This window comes from Neodiprion fabricii, chromosome 7, assembly GCF_021155785.1.
Source record: "Neodiprion fabricii isolate iyNeoFabr1 chromosome 7, iyNeoFabr1.1, whole genome shotgun sequence".
Classification (NCBI taxonomy): Eukaryota; Metazoa; Arthropoda; class Insecta; order Hymenoptera; family Diprionidae; genus Neodiprion; species Neodiprion fabricii.
Genome location: NC_060245.1, coordinates 19,251,452 through 19,276,647, shown reverse-complemented (window position 1 = coordinate 19,276,647; position 25,196 = coordinate 19,251,452). Strand labels below are relative to the sequence as shown.

The 25,196-nt window shown below is 34.3% G+C and overlaps 1 protein-coding gene across 7 annotated transcripts in view; it reads left to right on the top strand.

Moving 5' to 3' along the window:
- The window catches only part of LOC124186994 (glutamate receptor ionotropic, kainate 2), a 246,943-nt gene that overhangs the window by 114,562 nt on the left and 107,185 nt on the right, over window positions 1–25,196 (top strand). For all 7 annotated transcript variants that reach the window (XR_006871761.1, XM_046579226.1, XM_046579228.1 and 4 more), the window contains exons 2-3: window positions 14,351–14,535; window positions 18,766–18,921. Coding sequence is in view for 6 of the 7 variants with exons in the window: in XM_046579226.1 (XP_046435182.1) it covers window positions 14,463–14,535; window positions 18,766–18,921 (229 nt within the window). In the remaining variant the exon portion in view is untranslated. The remainder of the gene's footprint in view (window positions 1–14,350; window positions 14,536–18,765; window positions 18,922–25,196) is intronic.

Genomic DNA, 25,196 nt, shown 5'->3' with positions numbered 1-25,196 from the left:
GAAGGAAAAATACATCCCTGTAGATATAAAAAAAAAAACAAAAAAAAAAAAAAAAACATACAAAAATCAAAGGTGAAAATATTACAGACAGTTTTTTTCTATTGGCGTTTGAATTCAAGGTTGAAAATTTCCGTCACGATTTGGTGACAAAAGACTTGATTGAAGTAACTTCGGATCGTGATTGGATAATTGCTTTCAACTATTACAGCTCATTTTTTTTCATCCACACGAATTTTTGACACGAATTTTTCCACAGTTTCTTAATCTAATGCCTCGTCTGATGCAACGCCGTGTTTTGTTCTTGTTTTTTTTTTTTTAAGTTTATTTTCTACCATTCTTCATTGTCAAGAAAAATATTATCACAAATCGATGTCAAGAGATTTATCGTAAATCGATTCACGAGACAAATGTGTCCGAATTCGTTAAAATCATTGCAGATAAACCACGATATTAATACAAAGCAAATAAACGAGTTATATAACTCGTTTCATTTTTCGAGATCATTTTTTACAACAAAAATATCTCAAATATCATTTTTAACAGTCTCCCTGCTAAATTCTGAAAACAATAAATTTCTGCGAAGTAATATCTGATCTGTATTGCGTATATTGCACCAGCTGTCAACGGGGCAAAAACGCGGATATAACACGGGGATAGAAAATTGGCAAACATCTATTTGCCGCAAATAAATATATATATATATATATATATAGAAAGTCATCTTCGAGAATTTCTATTTCCGAAGGGATCTAATATATCGTAGCATCAAGCGGCATAACGTACCGTAGGTATCGTATATAAACAGGGACGAAAAGAAACATAGCGATAATATTGTATTTCACGAAGAAAATAGAAAATGTAAGATAATAGAAAAATATATATTATTATATATATGTCTATGTATATATATATATATATATTATACAGCTGCGTCAAGTTTTCGATTATACGTGTATACATACCTACATACCTACACATGGGGATTCGGTAGAGAAATATTTTATACTGTTATATATATACGCTGAGAAAAATTTCATTTGTTACAGTGAGTAGAGAAATTCGGTGAAACTGGTATCTTTAGAAAAAACTGTTTGAATATTGTTGGAATTACGAAAAACGAGGTACGCGTAAACATTTTGCGATATCGTCGATCCTTTTTTGGTTATTGCAACGCAAAATCAGTTTCTGAGGTTTACTCTACTTTTTTAGTGAATCAAGGCTTCAATGTCAATTTATCTTTGCACGAGCGTTAAATTTTCGCAACGGTTGGAAGAAAATCTAGCAACAGTGATCGTGATGAGAAAGAATAGTAACGAATACTAGAGTTTCCGGTAACGGCTAGAAAACTAATTTTCATTTTCTACCTATAATTAGATTTTGTCGATTGTGGTAAAAAATGAAAATAGTTAAGGACCGAGCGGTAACCGGAAATAAAAATTTCTCTCAATGTATGGATGGCGTATTCTACGTCAAATTATCAGCCCATGTACCTCGCCACCTTCGATTTTGATAATTTTTTGCGAATGACGTTCTTGACAATCCAGAAATGGCTCGGAAATTTTTTAACATTTTTTTTTCAACCAATGTTGAAATTTATACAAAATCACTATACCGATTCCGAAAACTTAATTTTTTCAAATTTTGAAAAAATTTCACACAGATTCTATGACCTAGAATGTAATTTTTGAGTACCACACCATAATGGGATCTTAACATTTACTACTATTTTTGCAAGTTTTTAGTTTTTCCATGCTAGAATCGGTGTTTTGTTTTTTTTTTTTCTTTCTTTCTTTCATTCGTCTTGATCTAAATAGATCGCAGAATCATATTATTCTCACGATTCCGTGATCTATTTAGATCGGGGAATAGAAGATGAAAAAAAAACAAAAAAAACAAAAAAGAATCGCCTGTTTCGACATGGAAGAACCGCGAAGTTGTGAAAAATATTGTAAATATTGCGATCCGATTATCGCGTCGTGTTTAAAAATCGCATTTCAAATTATAGAATCTGTGTAAGTTGTTTCAGATTTTTAAAAATGACATTTTCGCAATTGTTTCTTCATTCGATTTTCTTATTAAAATTTCATTGGTGGTTGAAAAAATCTTAAAAAAATTCCGTGGCACTTTTCGGGTCGTTAAAAACGTCGTGCTAAAAAAAAAAAAAAAAAAAAAAAAAAAATGATCGAAATCGAAGAGGATCGCGTACATAGGTTGCTAATTTGACGTTGAATGCCCCATATGCTTTGTAAAAAAATACATACAAATAATACGTATGCGTAGATATGCTGCTACATATTATACCTGTATATCCATACTTCATACCGGCTTATAAACGGAGAGGGATTTGCGCTACAGAATAGGTCGGTTTTATCCGGCTTAAAAAGTTCCTTTCAGAATTATTCGCTTCGCGTTTATTGTATTTTTCAATTTTTAAAAAAATTTTTAATTTTATTTTTTTTTTGCCCGCTCTTCTGTCCGTAGCTTTTATATTTTTTCAACTTTTGTTTTGTCTTTGTCTCTTAAAATTGAAAAAAATCATAAACAATTTTTCAGCGGAGATACAGCGGGGTGAAAATATTTTGTCTAAGCTTCTGTCGGAGTTTATTTTTTAGAGAAGTGAAAAAAATCACACCAATTGCGGTGCGAATGATTCTTTTTTAACACAGATATTCGTGAAAAATTACCTCACTATTCAAATCAGATGAGATTATCTTCCAGAATTTATGAGATTTAATTTTCCTCGTACTATTTTCATTTTTACCAAAGTTCGTAGCTCGGAAAATTAAAATAAACACGATTCTTTTGTCAAAACGTTCCCGATCGCCGTATAGATCTTACGTGATTTGGTTATTAAATTTTCAAGTAGTATTAAAGCCGCGATAAAGTATCTCATTAAGAATTCGATTCACGTTTTATTGATTATATAATAACAATGAAAACTAGAATCTATAAATAGGATAGGTACTAAATGTTTCAACTTTGAATTTTCGACATCGATTAATCTTCATATTTGTCGACAACAGCTGAGATAAAACTTTTCTCCTCTTAAAACTGTTGAATTCTCGTACGATGGATTTGAAATATGTTGATTAAAAAATATCAAATAACTTCGGTACTTGTTCTATTATGTTGAATTTTTTCAACTTTTTTTTTTTTTTTTGTTTTATTTCAACACTTTATAGTTATTGAATTTTCATTCGGTGCATTTAAAGTATCTCGATTAGAGAAACATCCATAAACTTCGTTACCCGTTCTGTTCTGTTCTGTTGAATTTTGTCAACATTAGTTTTTTTCAAAATCCGCCGGTAAAGAAGAGAACTCTATCAATTCCCTGCACCATATAATCTTCGATTCCCGCGGCTCTCGATGCGTTTAAAAACTGATTTACCGCAATTCGACTCGATTCTCGTCGGTTTTCATAAACGAGCATGATTTATCCTGAGGGCCGGTTTTTAGCCACGCGTTGAATACCCAGAGGTACATACCCAAAGAGAGAGAGAGAGAGAGAGAGAGAGCGAGGGAGGGAGGATGAGCTGATGGCAGTTATATCGTGCCGACGATGCAGACTCGGGGGAATTTCCGGTGCTTCATTCATGAATATTCAGGGAGGGGGTGAAACAAAAAGAAAGAAAAAAAAAAAAAAAAGAAATAAAAAGGGGTTAAAATATAAAAGGGATGAAAATTTTTCATCCCAGTTTCGTTTTTCCCTCCCAACCCCCCAGCAGCGGAAGCTCCGTTCTAGCGTTTTGCACGGCGTTTAATGCCCAGAATGCAGAAGAACGAAAGCCAGAGTCACGTTTCAACCGCGTGCGTTCAGTTCAGCCGGCTGAAAAACCCACGTTGAACAAACACGAGCCCGTGAATTCAGCCATTCCTCGTCCAGGATTCACCACGAGCCGTACGTTTGATCGGATGATCCTTCGCCGTCTACTTCCTGTTGACTCTTCTTATTTGCATCCTTTCCTATTCGCTGAAAATCCTTACCACGTATGCTCGTCTATCCCGATTTCAATTCCAGGAAATTCAAAATTTAACCTACAACCTTGTACATTTATCCTTCGACGTAAGCCACTTCTATCATTTAAATTATCCACCATGGATTCTTCATCGTTTGATCAACCGTTCGGTCGGAATTTTTTTCTTTTTTTTTCTTTTTCTCTCAACGATACGCAAGAGTTGATTAAATTTTTTCGATGTGCCCTGAATTCGAAGAGAGTTTAAAAGAAAAAAAAAAAACAAACTTTTAAACCGTTGAAAATTGAAGAAATAATTCACGAGAGAAAATCAAATTTTCCAATCGATTGGCCCAAATTTTATGAACTATCGAGCCTTTTTCAGTTTGTCGCTAAAACAGTGTTTCGTAATTCTTGCGCGTCTTCGGTTCAAATCTCATTGAAAAAACCTGAAGCATCGATTCAATTATTCAATAAATCTCTGTAAAACATCTTGAAAAACATCAAAGTTTGAATAAATGTGATGTAAGAAAAAATTCGTACACCCGTTATGACATCGTTATAAATATGATATTACACGTCATGTATATTATACCCGTAGCGACGTGTATTTGAATAATAATAAAAGCGAGCGTTGTCGTTGCGGGGGCGTGGAATTCAAACCGCGAGAGGTTGAATGGTGGAAAAAAAATAAAACAAGTTAAAAAAATAAAAATAAAAATGGTACCAGTTACGGTGAACAATAAAAAAAAAAAAAAAAACAAAAAAAAAAAAAAAACGAGCAATTGAATCGTCCGCCGGTTGCAGAATGGTAGTTGGTTTTATGCAAAACGTGAGCACAGATATGCACGCCAAAATGTCGGCGGTATTTACGTGCGTTGAAAGTGCGGGCGTAAAAAAAAAAAAAAAAAAAAAACGAGCTGCGGTTATTTTTTTTTTTTTTTTTTCCCGTTTCCCTCTTTCAACAGAAAAAGTGAAAACAAAACGCTGCGAACGATCCGACAAGGGATTGACGATAGAAAAAGAAAAAAAAAATGAAAGAAATAAAGAGAATGTAGGCGAAAAAAATATCGCCGCGGAATTTTCGGACGTATTAATCGCCTTTGTTCATTTGTTTATTTTTAAAAAATTTTTCTCGTTCGTTTATTTATTTTTTATTTTATTCGTCAATCCCTTTTCCGAACGTTTTCAGCGTTTTGTGTTCATTTATGCTGTTGGAAGAAAAGAGAGAGAAAAAAAATAAATAAATAAAAAATACAGAGGATGCTTTCTTTCACCACTTTAAACTCTCAGGGTGGTTTTGACATTTTGGACCGTTTCGAATTTTCGCTCGGCTGCCTCCCAGATTGTTTCCAAATAAAGGAATAAAATTCTCATCTGAATCACGGATCTCTATTTTAACCCCAAACCCTCCCGCAAGTGCTGCAAAAATTTGCTATTCAAAATTACACGCGTTGTTCATCAAAATCACATCATTTTCAAAAAAAAAAAAAAAATAAAATACCTCTCTGAGAAATCATCGAGCATTGATTCTGTCGAAAAATAGAAGTTTTGAGAATCTCACGAGAATTTTCAGACCCTGTAAGCAATGTTTCAGCTGATCAAAGAAATTAAAAGTGCTCAAAAAAAAAACTAGAAAAAAAAAAAACAAAAAAAATCTCGATTCATCTTTGGTCCGGTCTTGAAATGTAGAATCATGAAAAAGATCCTTTCGAAATTCAATCTCAATATTCGTAATTAATAAACGAGTCGAATAAAAGATCTGAAAAAAAAAAAAAAATCAGGACACTGTTTCAGAGTTGATTTGGAGAATTGTAGAAAAAAATGTGAAAGAAAATGAAAAATTTTGAACAAGTCAGACGTCGTTTGGGTTTCGCATGGAATTCCCGTACACGTATAATCGACAGAAAAGCCCGGCTTTTTAGGCATTCCGAACTTCCGGAGGGGCCGAAGAATTTCGGGGGATGGATATCATCCCTGCTGGAGGATGACTTTATCCCGTAATGCCAGGGAGGATCGGATATTCTCACGATCCTTTCCTTTCCCACCCAAGGATGAGAAGAAGGTCGATGCGTGCCGAGTGGATGGCGCCGAATTCCCCTTGTCACTTTTCCCCGTCCAAGGGGAATCCATCCCCTTGAACCAAACAATCGTCGTCGACTCCCGCTCCTTGAACTTCTCCTACTTTGCGTTATTTTTCTGTCATGATTTTTCGTCGTCGGTGAAAAAAATTGGCCGATCGAATGCAAAGAGTTACGGGGAAACTGATGCGGTTTCTTTAAGAATCGACTTTGCGCAACTTACCGCAAGACGGTGGCGTGGAATTGGACACTTGGCGAATATTTTTCTACGGATAATCGAGTGAGGTGTACAATCTGCGAAGTGTGTTTTTTGAATTCATTAAATATTGACTCAAAATGCTTTGAATTGGAGGAATTGATTGTAGATTTAATTGGACGAACTTAAAATTATAAGTACAGTTATTGAAGAAATGAAAATTATTTCAGTAAAACGAAACAAATTTAAATTCGTTATCTGCATAATTTAGAAACTTGGATAACCTAATTATAAAACGTAACATTTTTTCTTTTGGCTTCAGCTGAGTTTGACATTTTGACGATAGCGCAAAATGTTTACGCGTACCTCGTTTTTCGTAATCCCAACAATATTCAAACAGTTTTTTTTTTAACGATACCTGTTTTACTGAATTTTTCCAGTTACTGTAACAAATGAAATTTTTCTCGGTCTATCGCAAAGAATTTAAAAACGCGACAATTTTCTTTTCTACTGTATCTTTTAAACAATAACAATTCATCTGAGTTCGAAATTTTCATCCATCGCAAAGTTACGTGAAATATCATGCGAAAATTCAATCTGAAATCAATAAAATGAAACCGCATACGAAGATCGATCGAAAATCGATTGACTGAAATAAATTCCGACGCAGGTGTTTATTCGATATAAAAAAAAATCGGGTGAAGATATAATTTCATTGAGAATTTTGCGCAATGAAAAATAATAACGATATAAAAAAGCTGTCTGATATTACACAGGTGTAAAAAATCGACCGTTCTTTAACATTGTGAATGAATTTAAATCTTACCAAATTACGATTATGTAACAATTCAACTAAATAAACAGGACTTGCACCGTTTAAAATATGTATATATATTTTTTTTCTCTTCAACTCGGAACAAAGCAGAAACAAGTAATATAAAAAATAAGAATAAAAAAAAAAAAAAAAAACAACAACCACCCAGGTCTCTTTGAATGGGTTAATTATCCTTGTACGTAAATAATCCTCCCCTCCCTATCTCGCGATCCTAAACTTTCGGGGAGGAATATAATTTTATCGCATTCTTTCGTTCACGTTTCACGGTTTCACGAAGGACGAAGGAAGGAACGAGAGGAAATAACGAAAAGGAAATAAAGAAGTAGAAGGTATGAGATAGAATGTGTAACAGTGCAGCGTGTTGCAGCGATTGTATGGAAAAAGTTTGCTAAACTCGTTTTCTCAGACAATCTGACGCTCTTTTTTCCTCATTCTTTCTTTTTTTCACCCCTATTTTTCATCATCCATTTTATAATTTTTTCTCTTCCGCTTCTCTCTTTCTGTTGTTGTTTTTTTTTTTTTTTTTTTTGTTTTCGAATTCTTTTCTTCTCTTTTCGCATAAATTTTTACTATCCACCAACAATACCGGATATTCAAATGACAGTATCTCGTTACAGATTCTAGCCGGTAATTATTATTAAAAATCTCGGCGAAATTGCTCAATTATTCAAAAACGACGATGCGAGCTTGTTGAAATTTTTTTACCCAGTGGAAAAATTCATTTCTAAACCAACTTCGAGATCATTGTGTTCGGTTTCTCGTTTCAGGAGATAAACTAGTGAAATGATCGCTCTGCCGTTAATTAATGTTTTTAATTTCATTTTATCACTATCAAATATTTCTTGCCTTTATTTTTTCGACTATTAAGCATGTATTTAAAGAAAACAAAGAAAAATCGACATTTTCGAATCACGAGCGAGAAATTTTCCCTGTAAATCTTACGCAAAGAAGGATCTTGAAACAGGAATTAGAACATTTGGATCGGAAAATCGTCAGGACTTGATGAAATTTGAAGATTTTCTGCTTGTATTGAAGATTTGTTTATTTATTTTCTTTTTTTTTTTTAATAAAAATTCCATTATCATTTCCAATGTCTTGACTATTTTTTCGAAATAATGTAAAAAAATATTTCGAGATCCTTATTAAATGCATAACATACTCTCGTGATTTAGCTTTGTAAATTAGCGTGAATAAAAATGATAAATCATCTTGATCCCAGGAAGAGAAAAAAAAAGTGTCTGTAAGGAGGATAAAAAGTAGACAATCGTTAATCATCACTTAATTCATTCACCGACAATCTTTACAAGGATGACGAGAAAAAGTGGAGCAATGTTTATTTTCTCAACGCTAGTTCGTAATAAAAGATAATAAATTAAAAATAGAAGAAGAATGATCCAGAGATCGATAGATCTATAAAATTGAAACTGATAATCCGTAACCGAGCTTTTTGGGGTGGTTTGATTTTCATGAATAATTTCACATCCCTTGTGAAGTTTGGTTTTTGAAGTCTCTGAATTTTCTGCGAAGATTTATAGCGTTAATCTACGTGAAAAATGACCAAGAGTAGAAAAAAAAAAGTGGGTTTTTTTTTTACTGATAAATCTGCCGGTAAGCAAAAGTGTGATTTTGACGTTCGAGGCTGTAAAGACGATTTTTGAAACCCCGGTTATAGTCGCGAGGTTATAAAAGAAAATAACAAGGCCGTTTCGTCGTGTCACAAGCTACTTAAACGCCAGCTCTGTTATGCGGCGAATAAAATGAAGAAAGAATTCACGGAACGATTTAGAAATGTCGTGAAAAACCGCGGAAGTGAAAATAAATTCTAGTAGGTACTTCACGCGGCGAAATGGCCGTTTCAGGGTTTGAAAATAAATGTTAATTTGCAACAGAACCATTGGCGCTTTAATTTTTTCCATCAAACTTGCGGTAAATAAAATTCTCAGCTATGAAGTTTGTAAATTCATTGCAATAAGTTAGAATTTATACATTAATTATTCCGTCGTTATTCCGACATGATTTTATAAGACTTGTAACCCAATATTTTCGATTTCGTTTCTCTTCAGAACAAACATGATCGTAATTTTCGAAATTTACAAATCATAACAAGTAATTCTAAATTCAAGTAAACTTTAACCATAGTTACAGATCATTTTTCCACAAATGAAGAAATTCACTCGTTCGATTACAATCGGAAGAAGCAAATGATTCTCAGTTTATTTCAAATCTTCAATTTCCATACGCATAAGTAAAATATCTTAAAACCAACGTAATGAAAAGAAAAAAAAAAAACATGCAATTATTGTTACTCCAAACTGGCGTGTATTTTTAACAAATTAATCGAGTTGTCGAAACCTCTCGTCACGCGATCCTGATAAATTATTCATCTCGGTAGGAGTCTTCAATTTTCATGCGTCAAGAAATCGATCCAAGAAAATACCAAGTAAAATAAATTGTAAGAAAATTCCAAGTAGGCAAAGTAAAAGTATACAAAGATCCGACATTATATTTTTCTTTTCCGCACATAATTTCGCACGTTTCGGTCAAAAGAGTCGAATCAAAGAATTAAGAAAAAAAACGGCGAAAGCTTTTAATCCAGATGCTGATTAGTGACGAAAAAGGAAGTGGAAGTAAAAAAAAAAAAAAAAAAAAAAAAATTCGTCAATAAGAATTCGTGAAAGAGGAGGAAAAAAGAATCGCATGCGAACGGCAATGAGCTATAAAAAAAAAAAAAAAAAGAAAAAAAAGGGGGACAAAAATCTTTTCGAAGGTATTTCAAACAACTGTCGATTCTCTTATTCGTTTCGCCGAGAATGCGTCGGGTCTTGACAAAAAAAAAAAAAAAAAAGGGTGTTGTATTTTTTTTTCTGCTTTTCTTTTCTTTTTAATTTTTTTTTTTTTTTATCGGTTCTTTTTACCGTTTTCTGCGGTCAGATCCTTTCGGCTCTCGGTCAAAAGGACCCGCGGTCCTGTACGCGACGGGAATCCCGGGTTCGAGTGGGAAGATAAGTGGGACGACGGGCTCGGTTTTATTCAGCCCTTGGCGCCGGGACTGACGTGTCAATTATACGAGAGGAGACGGTTGGACCAGGAACGCACTAATTGTTTCATTCCGGCTCGGCGGTGCCGAAATTTTATTCAACCGACGGGAAATTTCGGAGCGTGGAAACCGGGATTTATGTATTAATAGGCCCGAGGCTTCGAGAGAAACGGGAATGCGAAATTCGCGGAAAAATCACGGGAAAAACGAAAGACGCCGTTCCGACTGACGCGTTCGAACGAAATTTTCACCACCTTTCTATCTCTCTCTCTCTCTCTCTCTCTCTCTCTTTTCTCTCAGGTGAGCTCAAAGGGAGAAAGGTTTTCCTATTCTTTGAAACGGATGTCTCGCGCTTCCATGATTTTTCATTTCTTCTTCTCAACCGAAGAAGAACGGATGCCCGATTTTTTTACAGCGGGTAATTGAAGAGAGGATAGAAAAATACCTCTCTCTCTCTCTCTCTCTTTAACTCTTTTTCGAATATGAATTTCAAGAATTTTAAAACGTCGAAATCGATTCACGCGAATTTACGTTTCATCATTTTTAGCGAAGCATGGATCAAGAAATTTAAATCGATTCTTTTTCTCCTTTCTTATTTTTTCCGGTTTTTGTACCGTATGAAGAAATCTGTTATTTAAACTCTGCAATCGTAAACTTACCTCAAAATTTCGTTAAAAAGTTAAAGTAGAAGGAGAAGAATTTTAGGGAAATTCATTATGTGACGTTGAAGAATTCCTGGTGTAATATGTTTGCTAAAGTTGTACGGTTTGATATACAAAACATAAGGTTGATAAAAACTCGAGTTTTTTTATTAAGTAACTTTTCCGTTTCAAATTACCGGTTATAAATATATTCATGAATCTTGACTCTGACTTGAGAAAATTGTCATGAATTTACAAGTTTATGGTTCAAGTAAGCCGAAAAAACAGTCTTGTTTTTTCCACGATACTTTTCTTCGCCATGAAATAAGGAAAGAGTCGAGCCGAGTGAAAAATCTGAAACTGACAGGATTTGGCAGCCAGATGAAAAAGTTTTAAAGAAAGATGTGGAAATTTGTGTATTCTTTTTTTTTTAATTAAAGGCACAGACTGTAAAAAACATAATTGTTCATTTCGAAAAATTATAGATTTGTCGCTGGAATATTGAAAATCGATTTATTTCCGGTAGAACCGGAAGTTTAAATTAAACGGCACATGGAATTTTTTCATGCCCATCATTTCGTTGTAAAATCCTGTAAGTTTTAGATTTTTTCATCCAATTGTTTCCGAGATCGTTGTTCTAAGAGTTGAAAAAAAAAATTTAACGCTCGTGCAACGATAAATTGACGTTAAAGCCTTGTTTAACTAAAAAAGTAGAGCAACCCTTACAAACTGATTTTGCGTTGCAATTAACAAAAAAGGATCGACAACAGCGCAAAATGTTTACGCGTGCCTCGTTTTTCGTAATTCCAACAATATTCGAACAGTTTTTTTTTTAACGATACCTGTTTTACTCAATTTTTCTAGTTACCGTAACAAATGAAATTCTTCTCAGCGCAAGAGAAATCATCTCTAATTCAATTTTCACAGCGTTGAATATTTTTTGGGATACTTATATTCGATTTGAATAATATTCGCATACACCCGTCTGCGAGAATAAATCTGCGAGGATTTTATTCCTCAATTTTCTGCTCAATCGGTCGCGTATAATCAATTCGAATCTGAACTTGGCTGAAATCGCGGTGACTTGCAATTGGATTCCGTATTCGAGACCCTGATAAATCCGATTACCCACGGATTATCCATTCGCAGTTGCAATTTGTTGCCCGCATCGTGCCAGGAGTGCAAGGAAAATCCAGCGTCAAGATCACGCTGCAAAAGTCAACCGACCAAAATCCACCATTTTAATCTAATGGGATCAAACCGTGAATTTTCCCCAGCGATTCGTTGCAGACGATATATTACAGTTCGATACGAAGAATCGCAAAATTGCATCTCTACATATTTTATACTCGATAAAAATTATCTGCAATTTCGTGTTACTAGGAATAATTAAAGATTTGATTTCGGGCAAAAGCGAGGATCAATTGTTGCGAGTGATGGAAGAGGAAAAAAAACTGATTCGTTTGTAAGTTTCGTTACAGTTTCAATGGCAGAAATTACACCGAATTTATTGTTCTTCGGAATAAATTTCTTGGAGCTTTTTCTTTTCTTTTCTTTTTTTTTTTTTCTTGCATTGTTCGATCAAAGAATTTTAGAATTTCTTTCAAAGAAAGATAGAAAATCGGGATTAAACGTGACGAATGTTCGCGGTGTAAAAATCGTCCGAGAACGCAATTATATTTAAAGTTGCAAAAACTAGCGAAACGAAAATCAGGCTCGATTATCAGTCGCGAAAATCGCAAAATATTAAAAACTAATTACCTCGAGGTTGACGACGATCAAAATTCAGCTGTTTCCGGTTTCATCTTTGGCGAAATTTGACTGCACAAACACTGTAAAAAATCAAACTAACAGCATTCAAGATATTCATTATTCACTGCACTTTTCACTGTAAATAAAAAATCAGAGTTCGGAAAGTAATCACTTCGTTCACTATAATTTTGATTGCTACGAAAATATGATGTGTAATTTTTATCAAGTATTCCCTAGTAGAGCCCTAAAACTGCATATTTCCGCTTTTCTTCTACTTTCACGGCCCGTAAGTCTCTGAATTTTTCACTATAAAAAATGATCACCCGGGTCTTTTTTTAGACAATTAAATTCCCTACAAGAATATGCGTTGAAAATTTGTTAATCTCAAACGGTTCGAAAGTTATATCATTTTCAATGAAAAAATAATTCTTCCGCGTGATATTTGAATGGGAAATTTTAAATGGCCAGCGACACATTTTAAAATTCAGCTAAAAAAATGTTCCAAACGGGTGAATGATTTTCTCAGTAAATAGTTCCTTTTAAGATCATAGATTCGATAGTTTAGTTTTTTTCGCTCACTCTACTATACATGTATATGATTGAAGAGAGTAAAAACTTGATATATTCAATCGAATGGCTAATTAAAGAATTTTATTAAATCAACCTTTATAATCTTCCCCCATTATATATTATTTCCCCATAAATATAATACGTGTTAAGTTTAACGAACGTTTAAACGGCTTTCACCAACTTTTCGTAACGATAATTTCACGCGTGTGTTCATCGACGCGCTGCGAAATTACGACTGAAATCGTAAGACGAACACAAACATTGCTCGAAGAACTAAGAGTGTTTACTTACTTTTCGCGTCCTTGCAAAGTCCGTTTGAGATGTCGACTTTAACATGCTTGATACGTGCGTGATAATACTTGACGCACACAGAGATTTGTTGCCGAAATATGAACGCGGTGAATAATCGAAGAGGAAAAATTGATCGAACAAAATGACAACGTAACTGTATAATTTGAAAGTAAAGTCGAAATTCATGTTTCAGCGGAATTTCATCGAGAGATTTTATGTACCGACAAATTATACGCGGATAAATGAAGAAAAATGTCAATCGAAATTGAAGAAAGTAATTCGTTTGTTTATAATTTCTTGAGAATCGTATCGAACTTTTTGTTCCTTCTTTGTTTTCAATACCGTTAATGTAATATTCACTGAGCTTTGTTACAAACAATTTGTCAGTTTAGTGTAATGAAAAGAAATGACAAATTTTTTTTATTTCTAATCCTTATCAATTATTATTTCACAGAAATTTGACCGCGAAAATTCATTAAAATATAAAATATACAATCAAATATCGATTTCGTCGAAGACCATGAAACTTTTCTTCCTCTGATTTGAAATTCGTGAAAAAAAAAAAAAAAAAAAAAAGTACGCGAGGAGCTGAAAAAAAATTACTTCGAAGCGAAGAGTAAATTTCTATACAATTTATCGAACATTTATTCTTTTTCTGCGATGACACTTGGTTGAATAAAAAATATTTGTCAATCCGTTGAATAAAAACCTATTCAATTGCAAACCCTCGAAATCTGACTTTCTTTTTTTTTCTTTTGTTCAAAGAAAGTGAAATTTGTCCAAATTATCCGGAATAGATTAGAGTTTGAGATTAGAGTTGAGATAAAAATGTGAGAAAAATTGGGCAACTGTGTTTTTTGAATTATTTGAAGTTGATTTGGATGGGATGAGGCGAAAAATATTCGTCGACCCTCTAAAAAAAAAAGGACGATTCTAATACTTGTACATTCGAATTATACTCAAATTATCGTCCCGTTTGTTTCTTGTGTTTCAGCTGCGTGATATTCCGCGTCTCGGCGTCATTCGTGGGTGTTGATAACAAGGTGAAGTCGAAGTGGAAGGAGGGGGGCGGGGAAGGAAGCGCGTGGGGCGTTCCGGAACCGGAAATGGCCACAAGGCTGCTTCTGTTGGCGGTCTTCGTCGCCTCTGCCAGTGCCCTTCCTGATTTCATTAGGATAGGTAAGAGTCTGCGAGCCAGCGCCTCTCACCGGAAGCAGTTTTCTTTTTCTTTCACCTCCGCACCGAAGCCGTTGTATCGCAATTTCCCACCGACTTCCGCACTTGATGCGTAAACGTTTCCGCCTGCCGAATACCTCGGTAGCGATTTTCGTACCCCCTGTAAACGCGTCGATCAAAATATACAAACTTTCTTCCCCGGCATCCGAATATTCTTACGTCAACAAATTTTCACACTATCGTTGTTCGTTGTACGAATTTTACGCGACTGTTTCGAGATATGTTAAGGGGGTATTCTAGTGTAGAGGCATGAATTTGAGGTGTTTTTTGAAGTGCTATAAACAAAAAACAAAAAATATTTTTACCATCCATTTTTTTATCAGGCGTTTATTATTATTTCACGATTACAAAAAAAAAAAAAAAAACAAGTCAAAAAATACAAAATTGAAAGTGCTATGAGTTGTTGAAGTGGGGGGTACAAAAAAAATGGCGCGCCAATGTTGTCACGATTGCAAGCATTTTCAAAATCAGAAAAAAAAAATAAAAAAGATTATTAATCTACATAAATGCAGCTATCGTACTAACTAAAAAAAAGTCGAAAAAAAATTATTATTTCGTTATAATAATAGTTCGTGCGATAGAGACATGTATTGAGAAGATTCTCACCAAATTTCAAGTAAATCGGTTCAATAGAACTTGAGAAATCATGTCAACCGTTTTGAAAAATGTAGTTTTGAGAAAAACGCGTTCAAAGTTTCGAGTAAAATTCGTTCCAGCCGAGCCAGTATTGAAGACGTGTCACTAAAATAGCTATATCTCTGAAAACAATTGAAATTTTGACTTGTCCTTTTAAGGACACATTCTTGAAAGGTTAAGCTTTGAAAATATAAAAAAAAAAAAAATCGATTTTTTCAAATTTCTACACTAGAATACCCCCTTAATTTAATTAACGAACCGGTCTTTGTTTGTCCAGAATTACACTGTTTTACACTTTAAATCGCTGTAAAATTGTTGAAAAAGCAAAGATAATGACAACTTCAGTCATTTCGTTTGATTTTATTCAACTACTCGCATCGAAATCACTGAAAAACTCTTCTTTGTTACTTTGGCATTGTTAAATATTCGATCAGCATATTCATACGGCAATATTAGATCGACCGTGCAAAATATTGGAAAAAACAATTCTTTCGCACAATCGGCAGGAAAGAGTTTTCTGAATAAAATCACCCGTGCGATATAAAAGTGAAATCCGATGAATTCATCGGATTTTTCATCGTGAATTCAAATTCGTTTGATAACCAGAATCGGTAACTGAGATATTTTTTTACTTTGTAATAATTTGTAATAATATTTTGTAGTAAAATTGCTAAAGCGCGTCGATTCTCGACTCGCCAAATATTCTTAACGACAACTTTTTCAGATCCGTCGATACTTTGGTAATGTGACGTTGCAATTTGAAAAAAACTAAACAAAAACTGTACAGAGTCGAGTCGATCATCGAAGCGCAAATGGAACATTTTTTTTTCTCTCGGGTACAAAGAACTATGTAGATAATTACAGTTCCGCGATTATTAGAAACAAAAATAAAAAAAAATTAGTAAAAAAAAAAATAAACAAATTGAACGGATATCTTCGCAAACGCTGTTAAGATTATTCGCGGACGATGAAATTGATCGAGAATCTTACCCGCGCTGGAAAAAGAAAAAATTTAAGATGGAAAAAAAAAAAAAAAAAAAATTAACAACAAGCATAAATTTCACTGGCGCGAAAACAGGGGAATAAATGTAAAGGACGATAATCGGAGTAAATGGTGTAAAATCTGGGATTCGCAAGCCAAGCGTCAATATAGTAATGAAAGTTTACAACTGTCGTATAAGCCGAGAGGATTCATGGGATATTCATTGGTACGTACATGCATGCCAACATGATGACACGCGACGCGTTGCGCTGATGCAGGGGCAAGAGGGGGGCGGGGGTCGCAAGCTCCTCGGCAAAGCTCGCTCTGCGATATATTTGACAAATTCGATGAATATTTATCACACGCGTAGAACGTCGATCCGCATCTGCGAATCACTCTCGAATAATTTCAATATATACATATATATATATATATATATCTATGTCGATTTTTTTTCGACGCAGTCAATTCGAACAAATTAGATCTGAATATTCGAGTTGTTGTTGTTGTTGTTTATTTTATTTTATTTTATTTTATTTTATTTTTTTTTAATTTTGCTTTAGTCTTTATTTAGTGAGAGTAAAATTGATGAATTTAAATGTATCGATATTGGTCCGATGCCGGAATTTGAAACGATGTTACCGAAATCGAGACAAGTTTCGATCAATTGAAATAACGTTTCCTTGAACATAATCGCATAAAAAAAAAAAAAAAAATGTTTCAACCCATATGAAATATTAACCCAAACTGTTTTCTCGAATGCAAGAAACGTGTCAATAAGTTCAATTAATTTGCGTCTAATCGAGACTAGATCTTTTCTTCCGCGCCAATGAAATCGCTAAAAATCATCGTAGGTTAATTTTTGGGGCGAGGCCAAAGTTCCCCAAAAAAAAAAAAAAAAAAAAAAAAACCCATGTATTGTATAACGCAGGCGATTTCGGGCATTGAATAATAGAAACAGAGCGATAATTCATCCGGGGATAAAAATTGATTCCCGATAATTTCTCACGATGTTTGATCGCCTGAGAGGAAAGGGGAATTCCGTATGGCCGACGGGGTCATGGATAAATCGATTTCCGTTGGGCAAACCATAAATATTGATTCTATGTGCGTTCGTTTGCAGTAGAGTAGCGCTTATGGGTAACCCTCGGGCCTTTTCGGTAGCCCGCTGAACCCACCGATTGGGTAAATAAATTGAGCAGTTAACCATCCGCAAGGCGATATAACGACGTTACATCGTTAGATCCTCAATTTCTATCTGTAATTAAATTAATACATGTAGGAAGTGGGAATCCTCGTCACTACGCGTAAAAGACTAATTTTATAACTCTCCACCCTGATACGCTAATTGGAGATCATTTATTTCGTATCAATTGTATGCTCGAGCGTTTATTTTTATTTATTTATTATCATTATTATTATTATTAATATTATACATTATTATTATTATTGTTGTTTGTATATATTGACGTATAATTGTTTGATATTCTTTCATCATCGTAGTATAAAAGTGTAATTTTAGACAGAGGTTAATATTAAAAATCAATAAACTATGATTCAACAAAAAGTGAGTCTCATCGACAATACTGGATAGTTTGAGATAAGATAAAAATCATTTAAAGAAAAAATCAGCCATAACAAAGGCGATAAGAGAATTAAACTTGAGCAATAATAATGCTCGAAAGTTATCAATAAATCGTTTTAACAAAAAATTGTTTAACAAGTTTTTAGGGAATATTATTGTTTTCGTTACGCGAAATGAATTCGCTGATTTTTCTGAATACGTGCGAGTTTTTAGAAACTTTTTTTTTATCATTTTGAAATTTCCGTATTTCGAAAATTTTTACAAGCTGTATTTACGAAACTATTCGTTCAATGCACTGAAAACTTCTCAGTTGTAACGTGCCACGTTTTTACTAACACGTATCCAGAATTCATGATTTTATCCACAATTTTTCAAAATTTAATCTTTTCGAAAACTGCAATTTCAAAATAATGAGAAGGTTGTTTGAAAATTCGCGTGTGTTAGGAAAAATCAACGAATTCATGTCAAACGATAGAAAATGTACATTCCCTAAATTTGTTAAACAATTTATTGAAAACTTTTCGTAATTATCAATCTTGAAATTTAATTTTCTCATCGTTTTTAATCGTCGTTGATATTTTTCCGATTTTTATATCTTATCATAAAGTATTGAAGATTATCAACGAGATTCACTTTTGATTGAGAAATTTTATTTTGGACGGTAAATCCTTAAAAATACCGAGAGAAGAATCGAGGATGAGAAAAATTGAGTCACCGTTCTTACGAAATTCGAAAAGTTGTAGCGTATACGTTGAATTTTTCTATTCCCGATAGAGGATAGAAAATTCCATACGTGTCTTCGTTTCAAGCTGTTGTTATTGCCGCTATGGTTCGCAACACTTCATCTTCGGGATATGGGGATGAATTTTAAAAGGGGCGAGAGAAAAAAAGAGACAGAGAGAGAGAGAGAGAGAGAAAAAGGCATCTTTCGAGGAATAATTGCGTTCTGAATATGAATATGATTTCCCAGGTGGGTTGTTTCATCCGGTGGACGACAAGCAGGAGGTCGCTTTTCGTTACGCCGTGGAAAAGATAAACGCGAACAGGGAAATCCTGCCGCGTCCTCGTCTCAGCGCTCAGATTGAACAGATTTCACCGCAGGACAGTTTTCACGCTTCTAAACGCGGTGAGTAGAAAATTAATTACGAACCGACAATCATTTGTCGCGATATTAATTTTAACGATTAATCATCGCACAACGGATGAACGATATTTTCGTTATCCTGGCAGCGAAACTTGATGCAACCCTTGGAAAGTTGATCATACGTATAACGATTGGTTCGTGAAAAAACAATAATTTATATTTTAAATTATAAATAAATTATGTGAGTAATAATATAAGTTAAATTTTCGCAACAGTTGCAGGAAAATCTAGCAACAGTGATCGTAACGAGAAAGAATAGTAACGGATACTAGAACTTCATTTTCATTTTCTACCTGGAACTATATTTTTCTATTGTAGTAAAAAATGAAAATAATTAAGGGCCGAAAGGTAACCGGAAATAAAAATTTCTCTCAGTGTGTAGTATACTAATTGTAAGTATTCGTCAAATTATTATATTCGTAAGCTCATCGTAAGAATCGTGAACAAAATTTTCGAGACTTCAATTTTTCATTTCACATCACTTCGAAATTGTTAAAACAATTTCACTCGTTCGATTTCTTCGCTTTTCTATGACTAATTTGACGAGGAAGATTAATTTCTACACATTTGAATGAACTACTTTTTTGTGAACCGTTGGCATCGTTTGATATTAAATCCCATTAAATGTAATGAAAAAATGGAAATAAATGTTTATTCAAACACTGAAGAAGACAAGTAATTCCGTTTCAGTGAATTTGCCGAAAATAATCTTGTAAATAAAGCGTGACGAACTTACTAGATTTTATGATAATTCTAAAGCCATCCAAAATTCGGCATCGATGTCTGAGCTTTTGTTGATAAAACCAGTGTATTTTATTTTTCATATTTTGAAACGAATCTAACAATTCAACAAAAACAACTCTCAACCAAATTCTTATTTCCAATAGTTCAACGAAAAAATTGCCACAAAAAAGTAAAATTCATAATTGAACGAATCCAAATTGGAAAGTAAAATCAAACCATTCGGCGAAATGCTAGCTTCTTTTTATCGAGGACCACTTTTCGGTTGAAAATTTGAAAAGTTTTGAACGCGCAATGTGGAGGATCCTCTTTCATTTCCTGAAATTACTTGGCCAGCGAGTCAACCGTGACAAGGTTAAAGCCCGCTTTGGGACCCCGAAGTTTTGCAGCCAGAGACAAGCATTGGGTTTAATTTTGCAACAACTTTTACTGGCACGGCTTTACCGTAGCGGTTTGGCCAAAACTTTTTCACTTTATTACCCGCCTAAGACGCACGCAACGGCGGAGATACCGAATTAGAAAAAAAAGACACACAAAAAAAAAAAAAAAAAACAAATAACAAAACAACAACAACTTTCCCATCGTCACTGCTTTTCTCAAAATGAAAATATTCCGCGGTTACCTCTGAATGTGAAATATTAATATCAAAAACATGTAAATTGATACGGAATTAGTCTGTAGTTTTTTTTTTTTCTTTTTTTTTCTTTCATAGTCCTTTATCGCAGAGAATTTTTTTTTTTTTCTTATACATTGATCAATTACACACGAGATAAAATATAAAGAATCGCGTTTGAAATAATGAAATAATTAAATTTTCTACATGTATTTAGGATATTCTAGCCCGAAAGCAAACTTTTATGAAAATGCCGATGATGACTAAGAGAAAGAAAAAAAACCGAAAAGAAGGACGAAACAAAAATTCAAGTGCATTTTTCTTTTTATCCGTAAGATGGACGATTTTATTTCTTCGACGGACTAAAAATTTCAGTTTTTACTTTCGAAATTCCCCGAGTTTTTCAGATTTCTCAGATTTTCCCTCTGGGTTGAATACGAGTCCATAATAAAAAGCAGAGAGAATGAAAATGACGCTGGGCGATTTTCACCTTCCGTAAGTAATTTCTTTTCAAAATAACGAACACGACGCAGACGTATAAAAAGGCTCCTCACTTATCCTTCCGTACCGCAAAAGGCAACGAAGATAAATTCACATCCCGTGCTGCTAATGAATGAGACACCCCGGGCATTATGAGCTTGCAATTTATTATATATAAAGCCTTAAACGCGCCCTAAACGCGGATGTAATTTTGGGTACAAACTGCCCGCCGCCAGAGTGGAGAGCTGAAAAAGCGGATAAAGAAATAAAGAAAAGCATCTGAAGCTGTGATAATCATAGCGGTGAAATAAAAAAAAAAAAAAAACATAACGAACAAAAAGAGAGAAAGGAAGAAAGAAGGAGGCGAAATTCTTCGCAGTTAGGCTCGTCAAATTTCCGCTCACGCGATCCTTTTGTGACTTATAATTCAGACAAGACGGTTGCATCCCCTGATCCCTTCTAGCGAGTCAAATCACTCACTCGCTTCTGGCGTTAACCTTGTCTGACAGTAATCGTCTCACAAGCCGGATAAGCTCAAAGAGCAAAGAGAAAATGACGCGGCGAAGAACCCGAGAAACACATTTGTAACGTAAAAAACTTCGGACGAGATCGATCGATTTTTCGTTTTTTTTTCTTCCCTTTTTTTCTCTTGTTTCTTCGATCGAAATTTTTCTACAATTTTTGAACGATTTTTGAGATAAGAAAATGAATAAAATGCACAATAAATGAAAACGACGGGTAGGGGTAAAAAATCAGAGAAACCAAAAATGAGAATGGACAGAATTCCGAACGCTAATATATCGAAAACTCACAATCGCGATAGAATAAAGTGGTGAATCTTCATTAAGCCAGAGATAATGGAAATAGAATATAAAAGTATGGATATTTAAAGTTTTAGAATTTAGAATACACAACTGGTGAAAATTCCGAAAGGTCGTTGGCAGAACGAGGCAAATTCGATTGCTCGCAGACACAAATAAATAACATTCGGATGGATCGTGAAGTAGAATTTTCGTCTATTCGAATTCGTAGATGCGAAGGATCAAGAATCAGAACGTTTGGAACTCTGAGTAGTGATCTCGTAGAAGGCTCGAAATATAGAATTGCGTTATATCGGAATCGTCGAAACGAAGAGTCGCAATATATGAGAAGATTCAGGCACATCGTCGGCCACACTCTAAAGGCCCGACCCAACAGCTTCAACGACTCAAAGTTGTCCGTTTGCATCGCGTTCTTTCTTCTTTGTTAAGCATCGAGTAACGAATTTGTTTGATTCTGTATACAAAACATTTTCCAAGTAAAAATAGATCAGTTGGATAGACTCGGAATGTGAAATTCTGGTGAAAAGCCATCGATACGGTTACTTTCGGAATACCGATCTTTCTGAATCGTACGATTCTGAACAAAGACCCTTCTACATTCTGGATTTTTACTTTTATTTTTATAACATTTGGACATTTGAAAACACAAAACCTTCCACAAATTTATTCCCTGTAATATTGACTCTATATGTTATTAAATTCTGCATCTCTGAATTCCTGGATCAACGTTTTCCTAAGTAAGTGGGGTCGGATAATAGAGTCCTCAACTAAATGCATTTTAGGTATGCTACAGCTTTTTATTGGACACCATTTGGGACTTAAAATTTCTGACAATATCTGTTCTCTTATATTTGTTATACGAGTTTATTAAATTCGGAATTCTGGCCATTCCGATTTTCGGTTTTTCCGATTTCTCACCCCCACCCAACGTGATAAAAACCACGTTGATAGACATCGAGGATAAAAATTTGAACAAATATGCTCATCAATTATTATCGTTCTTCCGCAGTGATTATAAACAGAATGGCTCGTCAATTTCGATGAATTATTTCCTCCATTCGTTTACTTTCTTGTCATTTATTATTCATTTTTTTTTTTTTTTGTTCATACATATTAATTTACTTTCACTTTTCCGCGTCTTGATCGAAAAAAAACTTGACATATGAATTATTCAAAGGATTCCGCAAGCTGCAGCAACGATCCCAATACTTTACATATATGTATGAAACAGGCCTACGCATATCGCGTGTTTCATAAAGGTTATAAAAAACGTACACCATCCGATACAGTATTTGGAATAGGTTAGAAATACGCATGCAAACGACGAAAGGGGTTCGAGGGGTTGAATTTTACGACAAAATGTTGCTTTTACGGTTTAAGAGGTGGGCGGGTGTGCGAAAGCTGCGGAGCTTTTAAAAATTCAATAACGTTTTCTTTCCGTATCCGTAATTCTTTCTCTTCTCTTCTCTACCGTCGGTTCCTTTTTTCACTTATTTATTTTGTTTTTTCCTTTCATCGAATTTCACTTTCTTCGTTCCCTCACTTTTCACGCCTTTCGTCATTGTTGAACTAATAAATAAGTAAATATTCCTGTCAATCACCGAACGAATATTTGAATAAACTGACAAAAATGTGAAAATTACGGACAGCTCACAGAAACCCGAGAAATTCTTTCGTCATTTTATGACTCGACGATCTCTTCGAATTGCGAAATAATTGTGTTACAAATTTATGGATCTTTGAAAATGCGAAAACAAAGTATGAAAATAATAAAAATTGACGATCATCTTTTGCCTGGAATCTAATTTAGATTTCTTTACAATTTCTCGCAAAGCTTAAAGAGAATTTAATTATCCCAAGGTCTGAGCTTTTCCAAGTGTTTCGCCAATCTTTCTAAAGATTGCGAATTTTCACTCGTTCGTTTAATTTCTATTTCTACATTGCGAGCGCTTTGATATCGTAGATATGTGTTTTTCTTTTTCGCGTACATATTGCGGGGGTCAAAATTCCGAAAAATCAAAAAATCGACTCGTGGAAAATCCAAAATTTTCGAGATGCGAGTTTCAAAACAACGAATGATGAACGTACAGAGGTTGAGATTTTCGAAAATTTGCCTAAAAAAGAAAAAGTTTCGGTACTTTAAAAAAATTTATTTTTATACTCTTGCGTTTTCAATTTTTATATTCTACGAGTAATCTTCAATTCGTATTTGCGATTCTTCTACGTTTTTACCTGTCGGTATTTCGAGTTTCCTCATTTCGTTCGGTCGATTTTTTGATTTTTCCAATTTTCGCACCCCATCCTTTTATCCGAACAAACTCTGTCACCGCTCTCCTACCACCAGGACTACCACCCTTACATAAGTGCCCGCCTGGCTAATGGCTTTCCGGAAAAGCCATTCTAGGTGGTATGCTAACACGATCTGCCATTTTCAAATTAGTTTCCCGGCATACATGCATTTGAATGAGGTTGATTAAGGCTTCGGCTATACATATAATTATTTAGTCAAGCCGTACCAACTATATAAACGAACCCATGACTCTACTTGCTAATGGAATCTCGACGCAAAATGAAACGTCTGTTATACGTACCGGTTATGAAATCCGAAAGAAAAGAGGGAAATTAAATACTGCGAAAAACTTTACCCGGAGAAATTTTCAAGAAATGAAACACCTAAAATCGAATCGACAAAATTTGGTTGTTCGATAAACAATTTGTATAAAATCAAATTCCACTTGAATTTGCTTCCGTTTATTTTTCTTTCCAAGCCAAAATCGTATGAGAAATATTTCATTTGTTACAGGAACTAGAAAAAAATCAGTAAAACAGGTATCGTTAAAAAAACTGTTTCAATATTGTTGGGTTTACGAAAAACGACGTACGCGTAACAATTTTAACCGGAGATAGAAATATCTCTGAGTGCAGCGTTGGTCAAATTTCATTGGACGATACAGACTAATTTTTTCATTTCTTATTCTTCGAATATCATTTCATCGGATCATCTGAATTTCATAAGATTTTGTTTTACATATTTTTCGTTAAAAAAAAAAAAAAAAACGACATAACCACGATCTAAATCATCGATCTAAAATGATCAATAATCGGGATCTCGAACACGGATAGACTAAAATAAAATAATAACACGAAATAATTATTTCAAACGACCTTTTCTGAGATGAGAGATTTTTTTTCTCTCTTTTTTTTTTTTGATCTCAACGAATACATGCTAATGAATGCAAAATACCTGAGCTTGAATATTGAACAGTTTCAACGATCCAATTCCGAGACCTCTGTAAGAGATAATTTTGAGTAAAATGAAACGAGCGTGAGAAAGAAAATGAAGAGAATAATGTGGGCGAAAATGGTAAGAGTCATTTCTTCTTACGATGAGATAATTATCCCCCCCCCCCCAACCATCTACGATTTGCATGAACCTCGGTTAAAGACCCTTTCTTCTAAATTCACACCGGTATCAAATATGCGAACGGAAACAGTCCCGTTAAAAGTTTAACCCTATCAGATCGTGCAGTCGGCCTACATAATGACCTGCGTTAATTGATCTGCTCCTCGAGTCCTCTTCGTTCTTCCTTCCAGCCTTTTAC